At 40.6% G+C, this 20,155-nt stretch overlaps 2 protein-coding genes across 8 annotated transcripts in view; both read right to left on the reverse strand.

Annotated features, from left to right (window-relative positions):
- mfsd11 (major facilitator superfamily domain containing 11) overlaps nt 1-20,155 on the reverse strand; it is a 200,509-nt gene that overhangs the window by 11,593 nt on the left and 168,761 nt on the right. The window lies entirely within an intron of this gene.
- Nucleotides 1-20,155, reverse strand: part of rnf157 (ring finger protein 157) — a 72,682-nt gene that overhangs the window by 5,071 nt on the left and 47,456 nt on the right. The window contains exons 13-18 of one of the 7 annotated variants that reach the window (XM_028818828.2): nt 15,943-16,051; nt 11,352-11,463; nt 9,511-9,575; nt 8,665-8,730; nt 5,686-5,734; nt 2,362-2,484 (exon numbers count right to left, since the gene is read on the reverse strand). In XM_028818828.2, coding sequence (XP_028674661.1) covers nt 2,362-2,484; nt 5,686-5,734; nt 8,665-8,730; nt 9,511-9,575; nt 11,352-11,463; nt 15,943-16,051 — 524 coding nt within the window. Of the gene's footprint in view, nt 1-2,361; nt 2,485-5,254; nt 5,476-5,685; nt 5,735-8,664; nt 8,731-9,510; nt 9,675-11,351; nt 11,464-15,942; nt 16,052-20,155 lie in introns of those variants that run through there. The other 6 variants (XM_028818826.2, XM_051936501.1, XM_051936500.1 and 3 more) reach the window with 6 other exon arrangements.

Below are 20,155 nucleotides of genomic sequence, written 5' to 3' on the forward strand. Positions count from 1 at the left end.
CTGAACAGTTCAGTATACAGTTCACTATAATGTAACTGATTAACAAGTCTGTCAACATCAAAAAATGCAATCATCAACCTCTCTTGAAAATCTGCCTTATTGGCTTGAAGAAAAATAAAAAGTCTAAGTCAGATTGTAGAATAAATGGCAGAAATACGCACTCGATCGACTCAGCACAATGCCACTGGGCAGACTGGTTAACCAAACTGTAGGCATATGATACCTACACTCTCTCTACTCTTGTGTTTTTGACTGATTCCAGGAATTTTTGCACCTGCCCGAGAACATTTTTTTATATACACTATATTAACCCCACCAACATTTATATTATGGAGTACTGTATTGCAGGAATCGTCAGGTAGAGGGTTCCTTTCATCGGATTGGCTGGCCCAGTGTTGTCTCAGCTGTGGAATGGCCAATAGGGGGAGGCAGCTTGATGGCCGTGGTCTCCAGGACTCTGAACAAATCCAAATCATATTGTGTGATATCATCTACTGTTAAATTCCGTACTTGTAATATTTTTATACTGTATTGAGGATTTACTTGTGTTCTGTTCTGTGTATTGTGTTGTATTCACCCCCTTCTTTTTGACACACACTGCACGCCCAACCTACCTGGAAAGGGGTCTCTCTTTGAACTGCCTTTCCCAATGTTTCTTCCATTTTTTCCCTACAAGGGTTTTTTGGGAGTTTTTCTTTGTGATCTTAGAGAGTCAAGGCTGGGCCTGTTAAAGCCCACTGCAGCACTTCTTGTGTGATTTTGGGCTATACAAAAATAAATTGTATTGTGGGATTCAGTAGGTTTGTTTCAGTTGTTTTGGTGTTATTTTAACATGCTCACTGATTACAATTGCCCCTTAAACATTCTAAAATGTCATTTTGGGATGGAATACAGAATTCCCAGCACTGAAGCCTGCCTGTTTTTTTTGCACCATGTTACTGCTGCCCTATTCCAGTAGACACTCCATGTGAAGACTGCTAATCCCTCCCTGGAACGTCTTGTTTACATAAATTACCTTCAAAGTGATGAGGATTACAGAATGTGCTGCTATGCCAACACATCAGGCCCTGTCAGAGATGTGAGTGCACTGTGTGACTCCATCAAAAGAGACAGTGGATGGATTCCCCTTGATTTGGTCGCCAGTTTTTACAAGTTGTGTTTCAAATCTTCCAAGCTCCTGAGAAGCAGATCATTGTCAAATGACAAAGTCTGGCCCAGAAGTGAAGAGGTACAGGTCACTCATCATTGTGTAATGCACCTTACACTGAAGCCCTGCCAAAGGCACATGGAGAAGAAAGGGTATGAGTCATCTAGTGGGCACCATTTCATAACAATGGGCATTGAGTGTGCATTCTTGTGCTAACTGGTTGGGATTAATAAAGTATCTATCTATCTATAAGAGACTGTCATCATTTGTCACGTCCTGTTAATTTTCATTTAGCGTTGCTCATAACTGATGTTCTCCAGAAGTCCAACATGGTGCTCTCAGAGGAGACCACAGTAAAGCTGGTTTCATCTACTCTTGGCCACAGGCACAGTGACCTCCGTGCAGTGGCACAGATCAAACAGGAGGATCCTGGGCCACAGAGAAGGAAGGCTTAGCAAAGTAGCATTGAGCTGGCAGACACTGAACATGAACTTCACACTTGGATGGAGGCACTCAGTTCAAATGATGTCGAGTCCTCGGTTAAATCCTCTCCTTTTAAATTTTACTACTGAGGGGAAAAGAAGACCAGTAAAATAAGACATGACTCATGCCAGGAAGACATTGTGCAACTCTGATCCAAATTTGGCCTGATTTTATCTTCTCTGGCCAATGAGGTTACCACATTGTTATTCCAAAGGTATTTTTTTCGGGTTTTGTTTTTCTGGTACTTTCTGGCACATTTTAAGTTTTAATTTTTATCAGTTGTGACTGCCAAAAAGCTCATCACAGCAATATACAAGTTTAGTTTTTGTCTTCTGAATTGTTCTCCATCTTTAAATAAACAGTTTGTTTTCAGCTGCACATTATCTGCCTGGCATTACAGTGATGAAATGTAAAAAACTGGACAGTGCCCATCCTCTGTTCAATGCGGGCATGGGGGCAACAGCTGCAGCTAATCAGAGGAGGCAACTAAAGCACTCTTGTAGCTAATTCTTCAATCGGAAATCTGCAAAAGGACTGATTTTTCAGCAGAACCCACTCTCATTTTGACTTTCTGGCAGTGGTGATGACAGGATGGATCCATTCAGGACACTCATCATGGTTTCCTTCAGCCCCAATGCATTAAATGAGGCTGACCTCGTCCCTACACTCTAATCAGCTTCCATCCAAACAGCGGTCATCAGAAAGTCCATGTTCAACAGATTGCCACTCACCGGGGATGCAGGGCTCATTGTCCAACCCTGTCAAGCTGTGCGCCAGGCCCTGATTGTTATTGTCATACTCGAGGCAAGGGGCCTCACTCGTGCTCCTTCTCCTCCTCCTCCTCCTCCTCCCACCTGCAAGCGAGCCAAAAGTCAAGTAAGAGTAGCAATTAAGGAGTGGACAATGAGTCAGGGGGACAGCACAGCCAGCCGCTCTCCAGATGACCCTACTGAACCCGCACAAGCACACAAGCAGCAGCCCAGGCTGAAACACCTGACGGTGGGGCTGGGATCTAACAGCACATGTGTGGCTCACTTGAGGTCCCAGGCACGAGTCATCAGATTTTTGTGGGTGTTGTGCAAATAAAAATGAAAACAGGGGGGCGGTGCAGAAAATACAAGCATTTACTTGGTGACAAAAGACTTATCTGCGTGGAATATCTGAGAAGCTGACATCTACTGCCATCAGGTCTCTGAACTGCAGTATGCCACTCAAATGTAAAGCATGGGTGAGACAGCCACAGTGAGGCTACATAGTTTGGTAACCCCTTAGACTTTTCTCCATTTCCACACAAATGTGACGCAAGACATGCTCAGATGTTTACAAGAATCCAATTCAACAAATGACACAAAAACATTTACTTATGGAGGAAAAGGATCCAATGTGACAAACTTGTGTGTGAACCTCTAGGGTTATCAGTTCAATAGGAGGAGAGTCAGGAATTCCAATCAATGGGATGCTGGGGCGAGTGTGTGTGGTCCTGCCCTATTTAAAGAACATCAATTGGGGTCTTCACTATCAAAGTCTGATGTTCACCACACAGGTTTATGGAAGTGTGCCATGTCTCAATCAAATAAGATTTCTGATCACCTTAGGGAAAATAGGCTGGGAAAGGTTACAAAATCATTTGTAAAGAGTATGGACTCCACCAGTCCAATGTCAGGCAGCTCATGTAACACCATTGTGACCCTCTTCAGAAGTAGTAGATCGACAAAGATCACTCCAAGAGCAAGGTAAAGAATATTCCAGGAGGTCACAAAGAACCCCAGAATGGCATCTAAAGGCCAATTTATACTTCTGCACCATGGCATTTTACAGGCACATGCCTGATCACTAGTTGGTGGTGTTTGTAGCACACAAGAAATGCAAATGATTTATTAAAATGCAGGCAGTTTTTGACCTCCAGAATCACAGCTCCTGTTGCTACACATTTTCTTCCATAGATGAATGTATTTGTCCCACATATTTTTCCACTTTTTAACACATTCCGGGACTTCCAAACCAATGTTAACCAACATTTTGCAGCACAAACTGGCCGCCACTCAATTTTCTTTGTAGTGTTGTAATGAGTTTGTGTGTAATGTCTTTGACAAGTCTTTCCTCAATCTACTACATGTTTACTTCAGAACAGAGGAAGACAAATTAAAATGCTCAGGAAATGCTGTATGTAGTTACGAAACTGGCCAATCAGAGTCGTTGGGGTCTGTGTATGGTCTGCATTGATGCAATGCGCAACTACATTTTTGAGGAGGTGCTCCTCAGGGTGTGGCGTAGGCTCCATAAAGAAGTATAAATCACCCTTAGTGCTCTAAAGCAGGGGTACTCTGCTCCGCTCCTGGTGGTCAGCAGTGCCTGCAGGTTTTCACTCTAACCAGTTTCTTAATTAGAGCCCATTTATTTACTATTTAACACTATTTTTTGGGTTTAGTTTTAGTTAACTTGCTTGTTACAACTTAGTACCCTTAATTGTCTATTTTAGGTTTAAACGACTGTTTTAACTGTTGCCATTTTCTAAATGAGCCATCAGTTCCTAATGAGATGCAAATGACAAAGGAACCACCAGCTCTTTGGCCAACATGATTCCATTTAAACCTGTGTACATGCATCTTGAAGTATACAAAATAATGCAAATAGAAATGTTTTGAAATAAATAAGAGTTCTCAAAAAAAAAAAACAAAATCTACAAATTTTGTCATGGAAGAATGAAATCACTAGGCAGCCACTTAATTAATTAGTAACTTTCATTATCTGCTAGACCTGGCTTCTAATTATGAAAGTGGTTGGAACAAAAACCTGCAGCCACTGTGGACCTCCAGGACCATAACTGAGTACCCTTGGTCAAAAGAGCTTCTCCTGCCTTGGCTAATGTCACTTTTCATGACTTCACCACCAGAAGGACACTGAAGAACAATGGTCTACATGGCAGAGTTGGAAGGAAAAAGTCTTAACTCTCCAAGAACATTTCTACCCTTCTAAAGTTTGATAAAGACCAAGTGGATAAGCCAGAAGGCCACTGGAAGAATATTATGTGGACGGATGAATCCAATAAGAAACATTTTTGGCTTGAATGAGAAGTGTTATGTTTGGCAAAAAGCAAACACTTCATTCCAGCATAAGATCTGTATCCCATCTGTGAGCCATGGTGGTGCCCGTATCATGGTTTGTGCCTGCTTTGCTGCCTCTGGACCAGGACAGTTTCCCATCATCGATGAAACTATCTGTGAACTGAAGCTCAAAGAAAAAAGTTTAATGCAGCATGAGAGTGACCCTAAATACAAAAGTCATTGTACCAAAGAATGGTTAAAGCAGATAAAATGTCATGTTTTGGAATGGCCAAAGCCCTGACCTAACCCTACAGAAATGTTGTGAAAGCAGTTTATGCATGGATGCCCACTAACATCACATGTGTTGAAGCCATTCTGTAAGGAGGAATGGCCTAAAATTCCTCCAAGCCAAAGTGCAGGACTGATCAGCAGCTACCAGAAACATTTAGTTGAAGATATTGCTGTACAAGGAGGGCACACCAATTACTAAAAGCAAAGATTCACACACAAATATGTAACATTGGATAATCTGCCTCAATAGATAAATCAGTAAGTCAAATGTTTTGGTGTCATTTGTTTAACTGGGTTCTCTTTACTTAGTTAAAGGACTTGTGTAAAAATCTGATGACATTTCAGGTCATATTTATACAGAAACACGAGATCATTGGAAAGGGTTCACTGTATGCTCATGTCACTAGATGGTTTCTTCCTTAAACACAGCACTCACTTGACTATCATGTATACTGGTCTGGTCTGATGCTCTTCTCCTGTCATTTCCATAACAGAAGTCTGATTTCACTGCTGACACAAATGAGAAAAGAGGCCAACGTAAGGCATATGAGGGCTTTAGTGCTCCTCTGTGCCAAAACGAGGGGCAGCAAACAAATCTGAAGGCTCATAGTGTTGTGTGCCAGTTCTCGCCACCATCATGAAACAGTAAAAGCGCACAACATGTTATGAATTGGAGACCTGGAGTAGCGAGTATTCACTAATGGTAATCGGCATAGTTACCCTCATCCTCTGCAGGACATGCATGCTCCACTTCAGGGATGTCGTTTCCCTGCAAGCAGAACAAAACACTGTGTTAATGCAAATGTCAGGCATGAGTGTTTGAGCAAATCTAGCAGTCTTTCATACATCCATAATTCATATCAAATTCTCCCTGGCAAATCTGCCAAGAATATAGTTACACGTGTAGAGTACAGTGAAATTCTTACTTGCATATCTGACCATTATGCAACACTTAAAAAAAACACAGTTAACAGTGCTCACATGGAGAAGCAAACATGATGTGACCTGTAGGGGGCATCACTGAGCCCCCAACCCCACACACAACTATACAGAGACAGTCCCAGGTTTAAATTAACTTGTTTTATTTAACAAAAATACCTCTGTAGAGGTTCTTTCTTGTGAGTCACACACTTCTTTAACAGTCATTCATTTTCTCTCTCCTCCACTCCTCCTAGACAAGTGTTGTCCTGCTCCTCTCCCAACTCCACCTCCCAGGACAAAGTGGAGGACTCACTTTTAAACCCAACCTGGGAGTACTTCTGGTGCTAAAACCACGGTCTCTGGGAAGAACTTCCAGGTCAGGCAGACTGATTCCAGAATCTGAACATTCTCTGCCCGACAGCTCTCCCTGGCAACCTCTAGGGAACTTAACAGGCCAGCCCTATGAAACCATAACCCCCAATGCTGCCTTGTGAGTGTCCATAATGAAGGCCCCCATAAAAAATATTGTCACCCCATATATGGGGGAAACAACCTGACAGCCTCCCACTGTCCCTCATTTCCTCTGGCCTCCCAACCAGGAAAGGGATCACTAACTATTCTGGTCAGGATGCCTCTACAATCCTGTCGTCCATCCATTATTCTGGCGTCCTGGTCAGTACTGAAAAAGTCACAGCTCCCTTCCCGATAATACATTATACTGGCCTCCCAACACCGGTAAAGGAAAAGTGTCCATCCTGGCTGGGATGCTAGTCCACCCATTGCATTATAAAAAAGGAAGGAAGACATCTCATTGCTTTATGCCCACACTTTAAGACAAGTAAAACAGGAAACTCAATAAACATGACTCCTTGCCATCGGGTGCCGATATTTTGGGGATCAAAAGAGAAGCAAAGAACCATCAAATGAGCAGTGAAGGACATTTGTCACATTTCAGACAGCAGTCCTCCTTTACTGATGTGACCCATCTTGTTCTGGAGGCCATAGGGCCTGCAAGACTCTGTAAAGGAAGTTCTCACTTAATTCTGACTTTGCAGTTCCACATTTGGTAGTATGCAAAAGTAGAAACTTTGAGTTGTCATGGATTTCTTTTAGGTAAATGGTTCATAGTCACTTGGCAAAAGGTTTGGTGTAAACATATCTATTGTAATTTGATAGATCTGCTGAAGAGTGGCAAGGGAACTCTCCATTCCAATTGAGCCACATTGTCTAGACCAAGAAATAAATCCCTAAGCTTAGACAATAGGTAAGAAAGACAGATAGTAAGCAGTAAATTATCCTATAGAATGGAAAATTACTAGGAAAGTTAAAAACTTATCACATAATTCAAATTATGGCATCTTTTAGGTGGGGCTGAAGGAAATCTTTTTTCTATAGTAGTAACATACTGTATCTGAGTATTTATACATATCAAATTGGTTATACCCATCGTTGCACATGTGCGCACAGGGAGCATCTACATAGCTTTGATAAGGTAAGCCTGCAAACACAAGTGCCTGAGGGAATGCAGTTGCTACGCCTTCTTCTCTCTCACCCACAGACCAGGGGACGAGCCCCAAGATGAGTTGTGACATCACTTCCTTTTCTGCCCCAGGGGCTATTTAAGGAACTGCAGCACCAGACCTCGAGGTTCATTAGGGAACCCACATCCAAGGAGGATGGCCAGGCAACTCTCTCAGGAGAAACGAATACTTAGTAGCCCTAACGGAGGGGCTCCAAAGGATGCCAGGCAGCTGTGATATGGTTTGGACTTTTTCTTTTGCATTAGATGGGGTGCCCAGTTAGTCCCCAAAACTTTACAATCTCTCTGTTTTTTTTAACTTTAAAATATCTACAAAAAAATCTATAAAGAACATAGTGTCTGAATCCAGACATCAGCCAGTTTTCATTCAGCTAGTTCCACCTTGGATGCTCAGTGTGTTCTGTTTTTGTTTTCCAGAATTGGTTTATTTAACAAGATGCCCATCCTATCAGAAACTTTGTTATTGCTGTTCTGCATAAAAACATGTGACTGAAAATTTTTCTCAGCCATCACTACAAACTAAATGGAGTAAGTAAGTAACATGTAAAAATGAACATCATCATTTGGGTGCAATATTTCTATAACACAAAACCTAACATTATGAAATATTCTTAATTTTAACTACGGTAATTTTAAATTAAAATGTATTCCTTGTATCATTTCTGTTTTACAAGTCAGACTTGTCTAAGGTGATGGGCAGCACATCTCAGAGACGTAGGATCAGTTCCCACTTTCTATGTCTCTTAATGTGCGGGTCCCCAGTAAAAGGGACACCCCTTACACCAGGCTTCCAGATATCCTCTAATGGAAAAGACAAGTTTAGAAAATAAGTACATAGAAATGTGTTTTAGCTGATTTAGCCAAAGTGCTTACTTTCACATTTTTATTTCTACATTTATTTACATGTTTGGTAGAAAAGCTTATTGTTTTACAATGTTTATTTGTTATTACTTCCTAGTGATACTCTGTGCAGTTACTTTCTGCTTTTTTAATGATTCTAAGCTTTATAGCTATCTAAAGAAACACATATTATTATTTATAATTTTCATCCTCTGTCTCGTTTACTGACTTGTAACTGTAATAAGAGGGCACATTATGAAATATGGTAGTATACTCCAGCACTCAGCTCTTGCTTTAACAAAATCCACATTACCAGAATAGCCACCTTTAGAGCACAGCTAAGGCAGATCAATATTTCCCGCCCCCCAATGCAGTTAATAGGCACAAGTTTGGGATACCTCAGAGTCTTGGTCCTCGGAGACAATTTCTAGAAACTCCAGATCCTGGTTCTCCTCTGGGGTGTGCTAACACACACACACACACACACAAGAAAATATTGGCATGAGAGCCGGAGCAGGAAAGATATGATTCATGAAAGCATAACTGACACACAATGCACACACTTGGTAAAATACAAGCCTCATAAAATACTTGAGAGGTGCTGTCACTGACACAACAAGCCAACGTGAACAATGAATGCTCTTTAAAGGAGAAAGTCAAGCACTCATTAAATGGACTTGTCACCAGTTCACATGCACTAATTTTTGATACAGAGAGTACCCCTGACTGAAAGGAAAGTTGTACAACAAAGGCAGCCAAGCCACCATCAGCGTGTCACTAAAGACACCAGAAAAGTTGGGGTCACACAATATTTTACATGATCTGTACACTAATTCTCTCAGAGATGCAAAATAATGAAGTCAGCAAATGGTTTTGTGAAAGTGGAAAATACTGTGTTTTACCAAGCAAGTTTATGAACAGACTGGGAAATGGCTGCCCCAGTGTGCAGGACTGAAATGGCTGACAGCCAGAACCTTATCAATATATCACAGCAATTCTTCATAGCTGCCAGAAGTGCATGGCTGTGGTTGCCTCTTGTGGATGCCACTTGTACCAGAGCCACAAAGCATTGTGGGTGTAGTAAAGCAGTCAGTATAAAAAATAGTTATATTTTTATACAAATGGGAAAAACAACCACTAAATCCTAGCATCAAAATATCTTAACACCTAAGGATGTTCTAAAAAAATGCAGAAAGTCCTCCGTGTCCTCTTCTGCCGCCGCCAGGCTAGATGAAGATGCTCACCTGCTCTTCTTGAGACGGTGCTCTACTCTCCACGGGGGTCTCAACTTGCTCCCCCTCAGCTCCACCTGACATAGAGGAGAGGGTGTCAGTGCTCAGTTGGGACTGCTGGCTTTGCGATGAAGCCATTGACATCACAGACTGAGCCAAGCTGCTGCTCACTGGATCTGAGGGTGTGAAGGAGAAGGAAACAGCAAAGAAAGACATAAAGAGACATGCGAGCCAGTGATTCTAGATATGGTCCAATCTGGCTCTTCCTTATTCCTGAATGCTGCCAGCATTTGCGTTACAAATCCACCTTAGCGCCCCATGTTAATTCTGACCAACACAGATCCAGTATTTTTCTTTTATGTTTAATTTTCATATCATAGAAGCAATATTTTTTAACTAGTCTTAGTTCCTTTTCCTTTCATTACATTCTCTGCTTAGATCTGGCACAGCTCCACAGATGAGTTGTAGGCCCCCTTCATATTAACAAAACCTCCAAACTTTAGCCGGTCCACTTTAGGGTTGCAAATTATACCGGTACTAGAAAAGTACCAAAAACCCCAGATTTTAAAACAGCATTTCAGGATTTTTGGTACTGGAAGCAATCATCTGTTTTCCACTCAATTTCCCCGCAGATTCCCTTGTTCTCGGTTGTGTGTACATGGAAAACCATCAATTTTGTAGACATAACGAAATGAAACCACAGGCATCAACGCAATTGGGACTTTACAAATCCCCAACTGATTGTTTTGACACGATTCACGACCACACAGGGAATCATCCCTTCATTATGGCTTTGACACGATTGTGAATTCATGGGACAATTCCCTTACACCCCTTTTCACTTTGAGCAATCAGGACTTTACTGGGGACACCAAATTTATTGCTTCGATGATTGCACACTTCATGCTCTCAAGAGTTAAATGGTGCACAGCACACCAGGAAGGTTTTAGTAAGACCACAGTTACATATTATTTGCTTCAGAACCGGTATGGCACCATAATTGAGAAATGCAATCACAATGGGACATGCTTTTGAACTGAACACCTGCCTCTACACCTTATTCACTGGTTGAAATTCCTATCTTTCAGGGCAGCATCTGATCCACAAGCTGCTAGGGGAAGGCACCTGGCAGGTAGGAAATTATCACTATAAAACACCACAGATTGTTCAATTTTGTATTTAAAATTAGAGTGAATGTCATTATTCAGTTATCAATTTAGAAATAATTTGCACCTATCTCTTGTAAATGTGTACACTGAAAAACCGACAAATCAACAGCTATGAAACCTAAATCCAGTGAGTCTTAAATATCTCTGGAAAAGTAAAGTACGTAGTTCACAAACAAGAAGCCCTTTCACACAGGGTAACGCTTTTGAATTGAAGATCTGTCTTCCCCCCTCATTTATTGGTCAAGAGTCCTGTCTTCAATTCAAAAGTACAACCCTGTGTGAAAGGGGTTCCTCTGCATGCACTGCTCTGATCTTCCAGTAGCATTTGTTTAACAATATTTTAATAAACAATGCATACGTGTTGCACGTTGTGAGCATATGACTGGGTGGCTGACATCTGCATTATGTGGCACGAGTAATAGGACATTTCTTCATGGGTGTTTTTGGCATTGTTTGCTGTTATCCAGATTTGGTCAACATACTATCAGGAATGTTATGTCCGTTTTTCCATGAAAGCATGAAATTAAAGCTTTTTCTCTGCCATCACTACAAACTACATGGAGTAAGCAACAGATAAAATATCATTTTTGGGTGGAGAATTCCTTTAAACATTTCAGTGACACAAGAATATATAAATGCATTCCAAATTTCTGACTGAACTAGGAAACAAACATAAATACAAACCTTCAGGCGAAGTAATGGTGGAAGAGAGAGGGGTTCCTGTACAAGAAGACCGATCAATGGCTCCAGATGAAGAAAGAGTGAGGTTCTCGCTCTCTGGGGTAAATCCACGGTCCTGTCAAAGCAGAGTACTGAGTCTAACAGGCATCATAATGGAGATGCGCAGCAAACAAGAAAGAGCAATGAAGGATTGATTGCCTCCCAGATATTAGGCTTCATGGACTATACATATACTTACAGGAAACCATGAAAGACCTCCATTTTTAGAACTGTTTTTTGAACATTCTACATTGAAACGAGTGTGAGTAAAGGTGACCACAAAAAGAAAAGCAGAACTTCAGCAATGTTAGCTGTCTTCAAGTGTGGGTACTGTCAAGCCAAATCAAAGCATCAATATTTCACTGGACAGTGATTATGCCCTGGAAGTTGACATGATTCTTTTTTATACTATACAAGGGGTTTCTATTGGCAAAAAGTACAAGAAGGTCTAAGCTTGAGACAAGAATGGACAGCACAATGTTATGACTTCACTTACTGCCCTGAATTGAGGTTCTCATGAATAGGTGAATAGGTTACAGTAGGTATGGTGGGTGCTTGGCCTTCCTTGGTTTCTGGCTGGAGTTACGGGTGCAAAAGGAAATGAAGGCAATGACAACTAAAAGGAGTTCTTTTCATTTAGGGCTTTTAAACAAGGTTGGGAACATAGGTAAAATATGTGCTTATGCATATACTTGAAAAGTGATTTTTTTTAAATAAATTGGTCTCATTTACATGTCTAATTGGAGCAAAATCACATTCATTCTTACAATGAAATTTCCATGGTGGGCGGCACGGTGGCGCAGTGGGTAGCGCTGCTGCCTCGCAGTTGGGAGACCTGGGGACCTGGGTTCACTTCCCAGGTCCTCCCTGCGTGGAGTTTGCATGTTCTCCCCGTGTCTGTGTGGGTTTCCTCCGGGCGCTCCGGTTTCCTCCCATAGTCCAAAGACATGCTGGTTAGGTGGATTGGTGATTCTAAATTGGCCCTAGTGTGTGCTTGGTGTGTGGGTGTATTTGTGTGTGTCTTGCGGTGGGTTGGCACCCTGCCCGGGATTGGTTCCTGTGTTGGCTGGGATTGGCTCCAGCAGACCCCCGTGACCCTGTGTTTGGATTCAGCGGGTTGGAAAATGGATGGATGGATCTCCATGGTCTTCTTTTAGCAAAAAAAGCATGCTTTAATTTGCCCATTAAAGTTAACCTGAAGATAAAACCATAAAACATTGACATCTGATTAGGGTGAATGTAACTCAGAAATAAGAAAACAAGCATGAACAGCAGGGGTTAGGCTGCTTTAAATGTATTTGACCACAAACCCCCCAATCAAAATTTTGAAAGACACCACAGAGCAGCACTAAATGGCACCCTTTACATATTTTAGGTTATGGCCAGAACTGAGTCATGTGCCTATTATATGATTATGTGGAAATTAAGTTGAAGTGCATTTAGAACTGAAGCCAGAAAGAACTTCTAACAAACCACCGAGACATGGAGATAGCTCAGCTAAACAAACCAACTTGATGGACTGAATGGTGTCCTCGTTTGTCAGATTTCATATGCTTTTACATTCTTTTACGGTCTTTACTGTCACTTGTACAGAATACAGTAAAGTGCTCACTTGCATGTGCTAATCAATTAGTAATGCATCACTGAATGCAACAGCATTGCCTTGATACTTTTCTGTTTTTCTTACCTGAAAAATCTCAGAACAGTTTACAAGACTATCTACCATTGTAATTCATCATGTAATTCCACAATGTCACTGACTCTTACAGCTCATTTCTATACAAGTCAGACTAGACTTGGAAGGTGATTGGGTACAAAGACCATTAGAGAACGTAGAAGCAGAGTGTGTTGCAAGTGATCAGGTGAGTGAGCCACCCTCTTGGAAAACAAGCACTAGAATCCTACTTAGTCAGGCCTAGTGGGATTTCATTTATGTATGTGTGTCTGTGATTCCAATCTGAGTCTGAAAGCAGAAAGTTTAACTGTTACAAACTCCACCCTCAGTGGCATCAATTTTTATCTGATTATATTTACAGTGGTGTGAAAAACTATTTGCCCCCTTCCTGATTTCTTATTCTTTTGCATGTTTGTCACACAAAATGTTTCTGATCATCAAACACATTTAACCATTAGTCAAATATAACACAAGTAAACACAAAATGCAGTTTTTAAATGATGGTTTTTATTATTTAGGGAGAAACAAAATCCAAACCTACATGGCCCTGTGTGAAAAAGTAATTGCCCCCTTGTTAAAAAATAACCTAACTGTGGTGTATCACACCTGAGTTCAATTTCCGTAGCCACCCCCAGGCCTGATTACTGCCACACCTGTTTCAATCAAGAAATCACTTAAATAGGAGCTGCCTGACACAGAGAAGTAGACCAAAAGCACCTCAAAAGCTAGACATCATGCCAAGATCCAAAGAAATTCAGGAACAAATGAGAACAGAAGTAATTGAGATCTATCAGTCTGGTAAAGGTTATAAAGCCATTTCTAAAGCTTTGGGACTCCAGCGAACCACAGTGAGAGCCATTATCCACAAATGGCAAAAACATGGAACAGTGGTGAACCTTCCCAGGAGTGGCCGGCCGACCAAAATTACCCCAAGAGCGCAGAGACGACTCATCCGAGAGGTCACAAAAGACCCCAGGACAATGTCTAAAGAACTGCAGGCCTCACTTGCCTCAATTAAGGTCAGTGTTCACGACTCCACCATAAGAAAGAGACTGGGCAAAAACGGCCTGCATGGCAGATTTCCAAGACGCAAACCACTGTTAAGCAAAAAGAACATTAGGGCTCGTCTCAATTTTGCTAAGAAACATCTCAATGATTGCCAAGACTTTTGGGAAAATACCTTGTGGACTGATGAGACAAAAGTTGAACTTTTTGGAAGGCAAATGTCCCGTTACATCTGGCGTAAAAGGAACACAGCATTTCAGAAAAAGAACATCATACCATCAGTAAAATATGGTGGTGGTAGTGTGATGGTCTGGGGTTGTTTTGCTGCTTCAGGACCTGGAAGGCTTGCTGTGATAGATGGAACCATGAATTCTACTGTCTACCAAAAAATCCTGAAGGAGAATGTCCGGCCATCTGTTCGTCAACTCAAGCTGAAGCGATCTTGGGTGCTGCAACAGGACAATGACCCAAAACACACCAGCAAATCCACCTCTGAATGGCTGAAGAAAAACAAAATGAAGACTTTGGAGTGGCCTAGTCAAAGTCCTGACCTGAATCCAATTGAGATGCTATGGCATGACCTTAAAAAGGCGGTTCATGCTAGAAAACCCTCAAATAAAGCTGAATTACAACAATTTTGCAAAGATGAGTGGGCCAAAATTCCTCCAGAGCGCTGTAAAAGACTCATTGCAAGTTATCGCAAACGCTTGATTGCAGTTATTGCTGCTAAGGGTGGCCCAACCAGTTATTAGGTTCAGGGGGCAATTACTTTTTCACACAGGGCCATGTAGGTTTGGATTTTTTTTTTCTCCCTAAATAATAAAAAACACCATTTACAAACTGCATTTTGTGTTTACTTGTGTTATATTTGACTAATGGTTAAATGTGTTTGATGATCAGAAACATTTTGTGTGACAAACATGCAAAAGAATAAGAAATCAGGAAGGGGGCAAATAGTTTTTCACACCACTGTAGATACAGAACTGGCCAAATGTGGTCAAAGTAAGCAAGCGTCACTGTCAACTGCGAAGAGAAGACTTCAAGCTGCTGTTTGAATGACAGTAAAAAAAGTCATTACTAAAATAGTAAATAAGGAAAAATTATATGCTTGGGCCAGAAACCAACACCAGTCTCAATGTATGCTAAAATTAAAATATACTGTAGAACAAATCGATAAATGGGAATATGGCTACTGAAGAGCTGCTTGAAGCTTTTGACCTGCAGCTACTATGCAAGCTGTTGACTCTCAGAGACTTATCTGACTTGGCTTGGGTCTGCCAGACCTGCTCCTGTCTGACTTTTCTCCAAATCCCATATTCCTTTTCATGGTGTATGAAACCATTTCCTAACTGATATCTTTTGCTCTCTTTCCAATTTTTTTAAAGGAAAGACCTTTGCTTTTAAGGATTCTAATGGTCTTTCTGTCTTGCTTTGTTAATTGCATTTTTTCTCACTATGATGATAGCAATATACAGTGTAATACTGTCCAAATGATGCTTCAGAGGGTGTAGCAACACAGTTTGCTCCAACACTGCTTTTATACAGACTGGGGTCTGTAAGTAGTCAAAAAAAGTTGGAACACTTGTAGGAACTGTTTGCATCAACTTTCAGGGCTTATTTACCTTCCAATGCTGCAGAAAAGCTGTAAATTGTTACCCCATTACTTGAAAGACACTTTTGTGTATAAGTGAACATTACATTTTTTGGTTTTTGGTAACCAAAATGTTTTTTTTTACCTCTGGCAGTTTACCTTTGTACCATTTCAGGTTATTTACTGGACTTGAATTACTTCAATTTTAATAAAAACTGGAAAACTTTTGACCAGTGGTGTATGTGCAACTTGTCCATGAAAATGTAGTTTCTGCACTTTCTCACCTCCACTTGGTCATCAGTAGGTTTCCTGTGACATGCTCTCATGTCTGACTCACTGCTTGACTTTTCATCGTCCTCTTCAGGCAGAACAGAGGAATTCTGGGATACAGACCTGAACAAACATAAATGAAGCATACTGTTCAATATATTGATTAAGGCCTGAACAATTCTAATAAAAACAGTTATTATGATATGAGAGTAATTTCAAATGCTATTATGCTGACTTCATAATTGTGACTTTATCTCAGGAATTTAGGGTAAAAGGATTTTGTTGTTTCGAACCATAACTATACAAGTTTGGTGTTGTTTTTCCAGTTAATCCTGTTTATTTAAAGCATACTTGCTGCTCTAATAGCATTATCCCTCACACACTGCTTTAAAGGTTTTTTTAAGGAGTCATAAGAAATTGGGGCAGGTTTTCTTGCAGAAATGATCTGTTACGTAAGTTCAATAATGTATATCAGTTGGAATTAGAAGTCATTGCTCCTTTTAAAATTAAGTCCAAGTCGGTTCCAAAGAAATTCCCTTGGATTATCGAGGACATCCATAATCTTAAAAGAGATTGCCAAAAGGCTCAACAAACCTCAAAGGCTGCAAAAGTGAGGGTTCATTATCATTATATGAAGAATATTTTAAGGTGTTATGATGAAAGGGTTAAGAATAAAAATCTAGGACTGCAGGATATCACAATTCTGAATTTTTTATTGCTAAATTTAACAGTTTTATGAATCCTGCATCAGAAGGTTTTTCTGCTTCCCCTGTTGCTAACTGTTGGAGATTTTTAGACTTCTTTAGGGAAAGGCCTACCAACATTAGGTCAATGACTTGCCCTATGAGGATGTCCTATTACTTAGTCTTGACCTATTTTCTATACAGCAGTTGTGCCCAACCAGTCAACTGCGATCGGAATTGCTAGTCATGTAGACCGCTGATGACCACTGAGAAAGAATTCTCCACTCTCCCCTGCCATACAGTAGCCAAATGTATAAAATACATAACCCTGTGTTCTGTCATGGTGAGGAAGTCAACCCCCACAATAGAAATAATAAATCAATCAATACATTCTTTTTCAATAAGTAGCCATTGCTCTGAGCCTACAACATAGATTTGCCATAGGTTATCTTTTACTAGCTTTTGATGCCAAGTAATGCATACATGAGCCGCTCCAAGGATACACTTCATTGCAGTGGCGGACCATGCATTTCACACCTAGGCCTTCAGTAGCGCTCCGTCTGAATCAACACGCCCCTCAAAAACTAATTTATGGTTATAAAAACCATCTTAATATGCAGAAATACAGTATAAAGAGCCGTTGCATCGCAGATAGATAACTCCTGTAGCCACAATAAATGCCTTTATTGAACAGACAAACTAGGGGTGAACAAGTTCCTTTCTACTGCAGCTACAGCCGCGACACACATAAAAAACATCAATAATAACTCATAAACTTGCAATATTATTTAGGAAAATCGCAACATTTTACTCACCAAAAATTCGGATTATTTGTAAACAAAATCCATCCTCCTCTCTTTTCTCAAAAACAGATCAATTACTCTGTCATACAGATTATCCGTGCGCTTCAGTTCCATCACGAAGTCCCTTTCTATCGCCATCGAAGCTAATGCTGAAAGTCGAACCTGCCCAGGTTTTTTTTTTTTTTTCAGATTTTTCTATTACACCATCCTATCCAATCAACAGGTCTGAATACGGTGATATTGCCGTACGCCTGCTAGAGGGCCCTAGTGGCACCAACTCAAAATCTGATTGGTTGAAGCAACATTTTAATCGACATTTATTTTGTGTTAGAGGGCCTGCAGAACGGATTGTGAAGGCTTCCGGGCAGACTTCATTGACTTTGACCCTGCCTGGCAACAAATTATGGCTGAAATGTGATTGGTTAAATGCTTTAATACGAAAATACATGTCTGGAAGCAGCACAACCATCGGAAAAGCTATGAATGGAAGCGGACAGACTATTTGGAATTATTTAATAAGTATTCATGGACAAAATATAATTAACATCAGTTTGTGATTCAGATATTTTTTTAGGCAAGCAGAGAAGGCCTTGCAGGCCCTGACGGTCCGCCACTGCTTCATTGTAAATGTATTACTCCCAAGTACATAATGCACTTCTTATATTGCGCTGAAGAAAATGCCCTAAAATATTCTATTTGAACTACACTCTTAGAGACTTTTTTACTTGTAACTGTGCAATCACACAAGAGATGACATAATATTCAATGCTGTAATAATCAAACCACCTTTATTTAGGCATATAAAAAGGCAGAATTAATAAAATGCCAAACAGGAACAAGGCGTTGAGTGGAAAATAGCTTTTTATATGGCCTGCAAGAGCTGGTGCCTGGATGTTATGAAAGCACTCACAGTTTGCATTGCAATAGAAAAGTATTTTCACTGGCTCGCTTAGCCTGTATGGCAGTTGTTCAATTGTTTGTTATATTATCATTTCACCTCGGTTTAAATGTGCTTCCTCAAAGTCAGGATCTAGCAAAGTCCATGCAGCAGCAGATCATATGCGGCAGGATAGGGATGATCTTAGCACTCTTCTCCTTGCACCTGCCACTTATCCCTTTTTATCTCTTGGGCTCAGCAATGGTCTGCACTTTAGGTGGACAGCAGTGTGTGTGTGCGTGTGTGTCTAGCACTTGCATTCTCATACTTTCTTTGAGCTGACACAGTGACCTAGAAGAGTCTGCTTGTTAAGTAAGTCTGTATTTTTCAACTTCATTAATAGGAAAGCACTATGTTCATATATTGTGCCCTTTTTATATCCTAGTTGGATTTACAACTGATCATTTTAACATAACATACAGTAAAAGCAATGCAAAATATGCACTAGCAGAATACATATAATAAATGAACAAGCCCAACATATAGGAATTCCTATAACATTAATGTAAGAATAAAGAAAAAAAAATTAACTAATTCAGCAAAATATTTTCCTCCATCTCTCAGGAAGTTTACCATCCCCTGTGCATTGCGGGTACAGATGAGGTATGGACACATGTAGGGTAAATGTGAAAAAATACTTTGAAGCTCTATATTTGTACAAAGTATTGAGCAATTGAGAAGTTGTAGTTGTGCTTCACACTACAAAAATAATGGCTATATATAATTTTCATATGGAATGGGAGGAGGGCTATTTCTTTGTTATGTCCAACTTTAAATGTGTGTGCCTAAAATGTCAAACTAGTGATGTCCTAGCAAAGAAGGGCAACCTAGAACTACATTTCAAAATGATGAACAAAACCCATCAAAAGAGATTTTCCTGCTGAAAGGTCAGATAATGTCAAACTAATTTAACAGCACAACAGTCCAGTTTTACAAGGCATACCACCCAAGGGAAAGCATAGCATCAAACCACACAGGTCACATTCTTGCAGAACAAAAAAAGCCATTTAAAGATGGAGTGATAGTGAAGGGAGCACTTCTGCAGCCTGCACACTCAACGTTAGGAGATTTTTAAGAATAAAACTGAAATTGTGGGGAATCAAGAACATGCTATCAGGCATTTATCCAGAAATACAATGACATGGCGATGTGAGGAAATAGCGGACAACTTGAGATCAACTAAGAATGGAGATTGAGAGGTGTGAGCATTTCTTCCTTCAGTTTGAGGATTTAGCTGATATGGCTGTTGTGGTCCCTTTTTGTATTTACATATGAATGGACATGAACGCCAAAGAGATGCTTGCTATTTTGCCAGTGAAAGGGCATACATGTGAAGAAGGCACTTTCAAGCTTTCGTTTAACTCAATGACAAGTTTCTCCTTCATATTTGTTAAATTGTCGCCATTACTGATGGGGGCCCTGCTATGGCAGGTCGTAATAATGATTTGGTTGCCTTATGCAAAGGACACAATTCTTTCCTGGAGCAAAATCCATGAGCTTTGCATCCTCCATCAACAAGCATTGTGCAGCAAGGTTTTGAACCTGAAGGGTGTGATGGTTGTTGCAAAGACAACTGCAAACTCCATGCGGACAAGAAGTTTAAAAAGGCAGCTATTCCAAGCACACAGGAAGGTGACTGATGTAGAATAGACAGGCAAGGAAACTGCATACAGATGTGTGATGACTGAGCAGAGGCAAACATCTGGAGGGATTTCATAAGCTATTGCTGAAGTCAAAGACTTTCTCCAGAAGTCTAAACATGCTGAATGTGCACAGCTAGATGACAAAATGTAGCTGATGGATA

The sequence above is a fragment of the Erpetoichthys calabaricus genome, chromosome 14, assembly GCF_900747795.2.
Source record: "Erpetoichthys calabaricus chromosome 14, fErpCal1.3, whole genome shotgun sequence".
In the NCBI taxonomy this organism is placed as follows: Eukaryota; Metazoa; Chordata; class Cladistia; order Polypteriformes; family Polypteridae; genus Erpetoichthys; species Erpetoichthys calabaricus.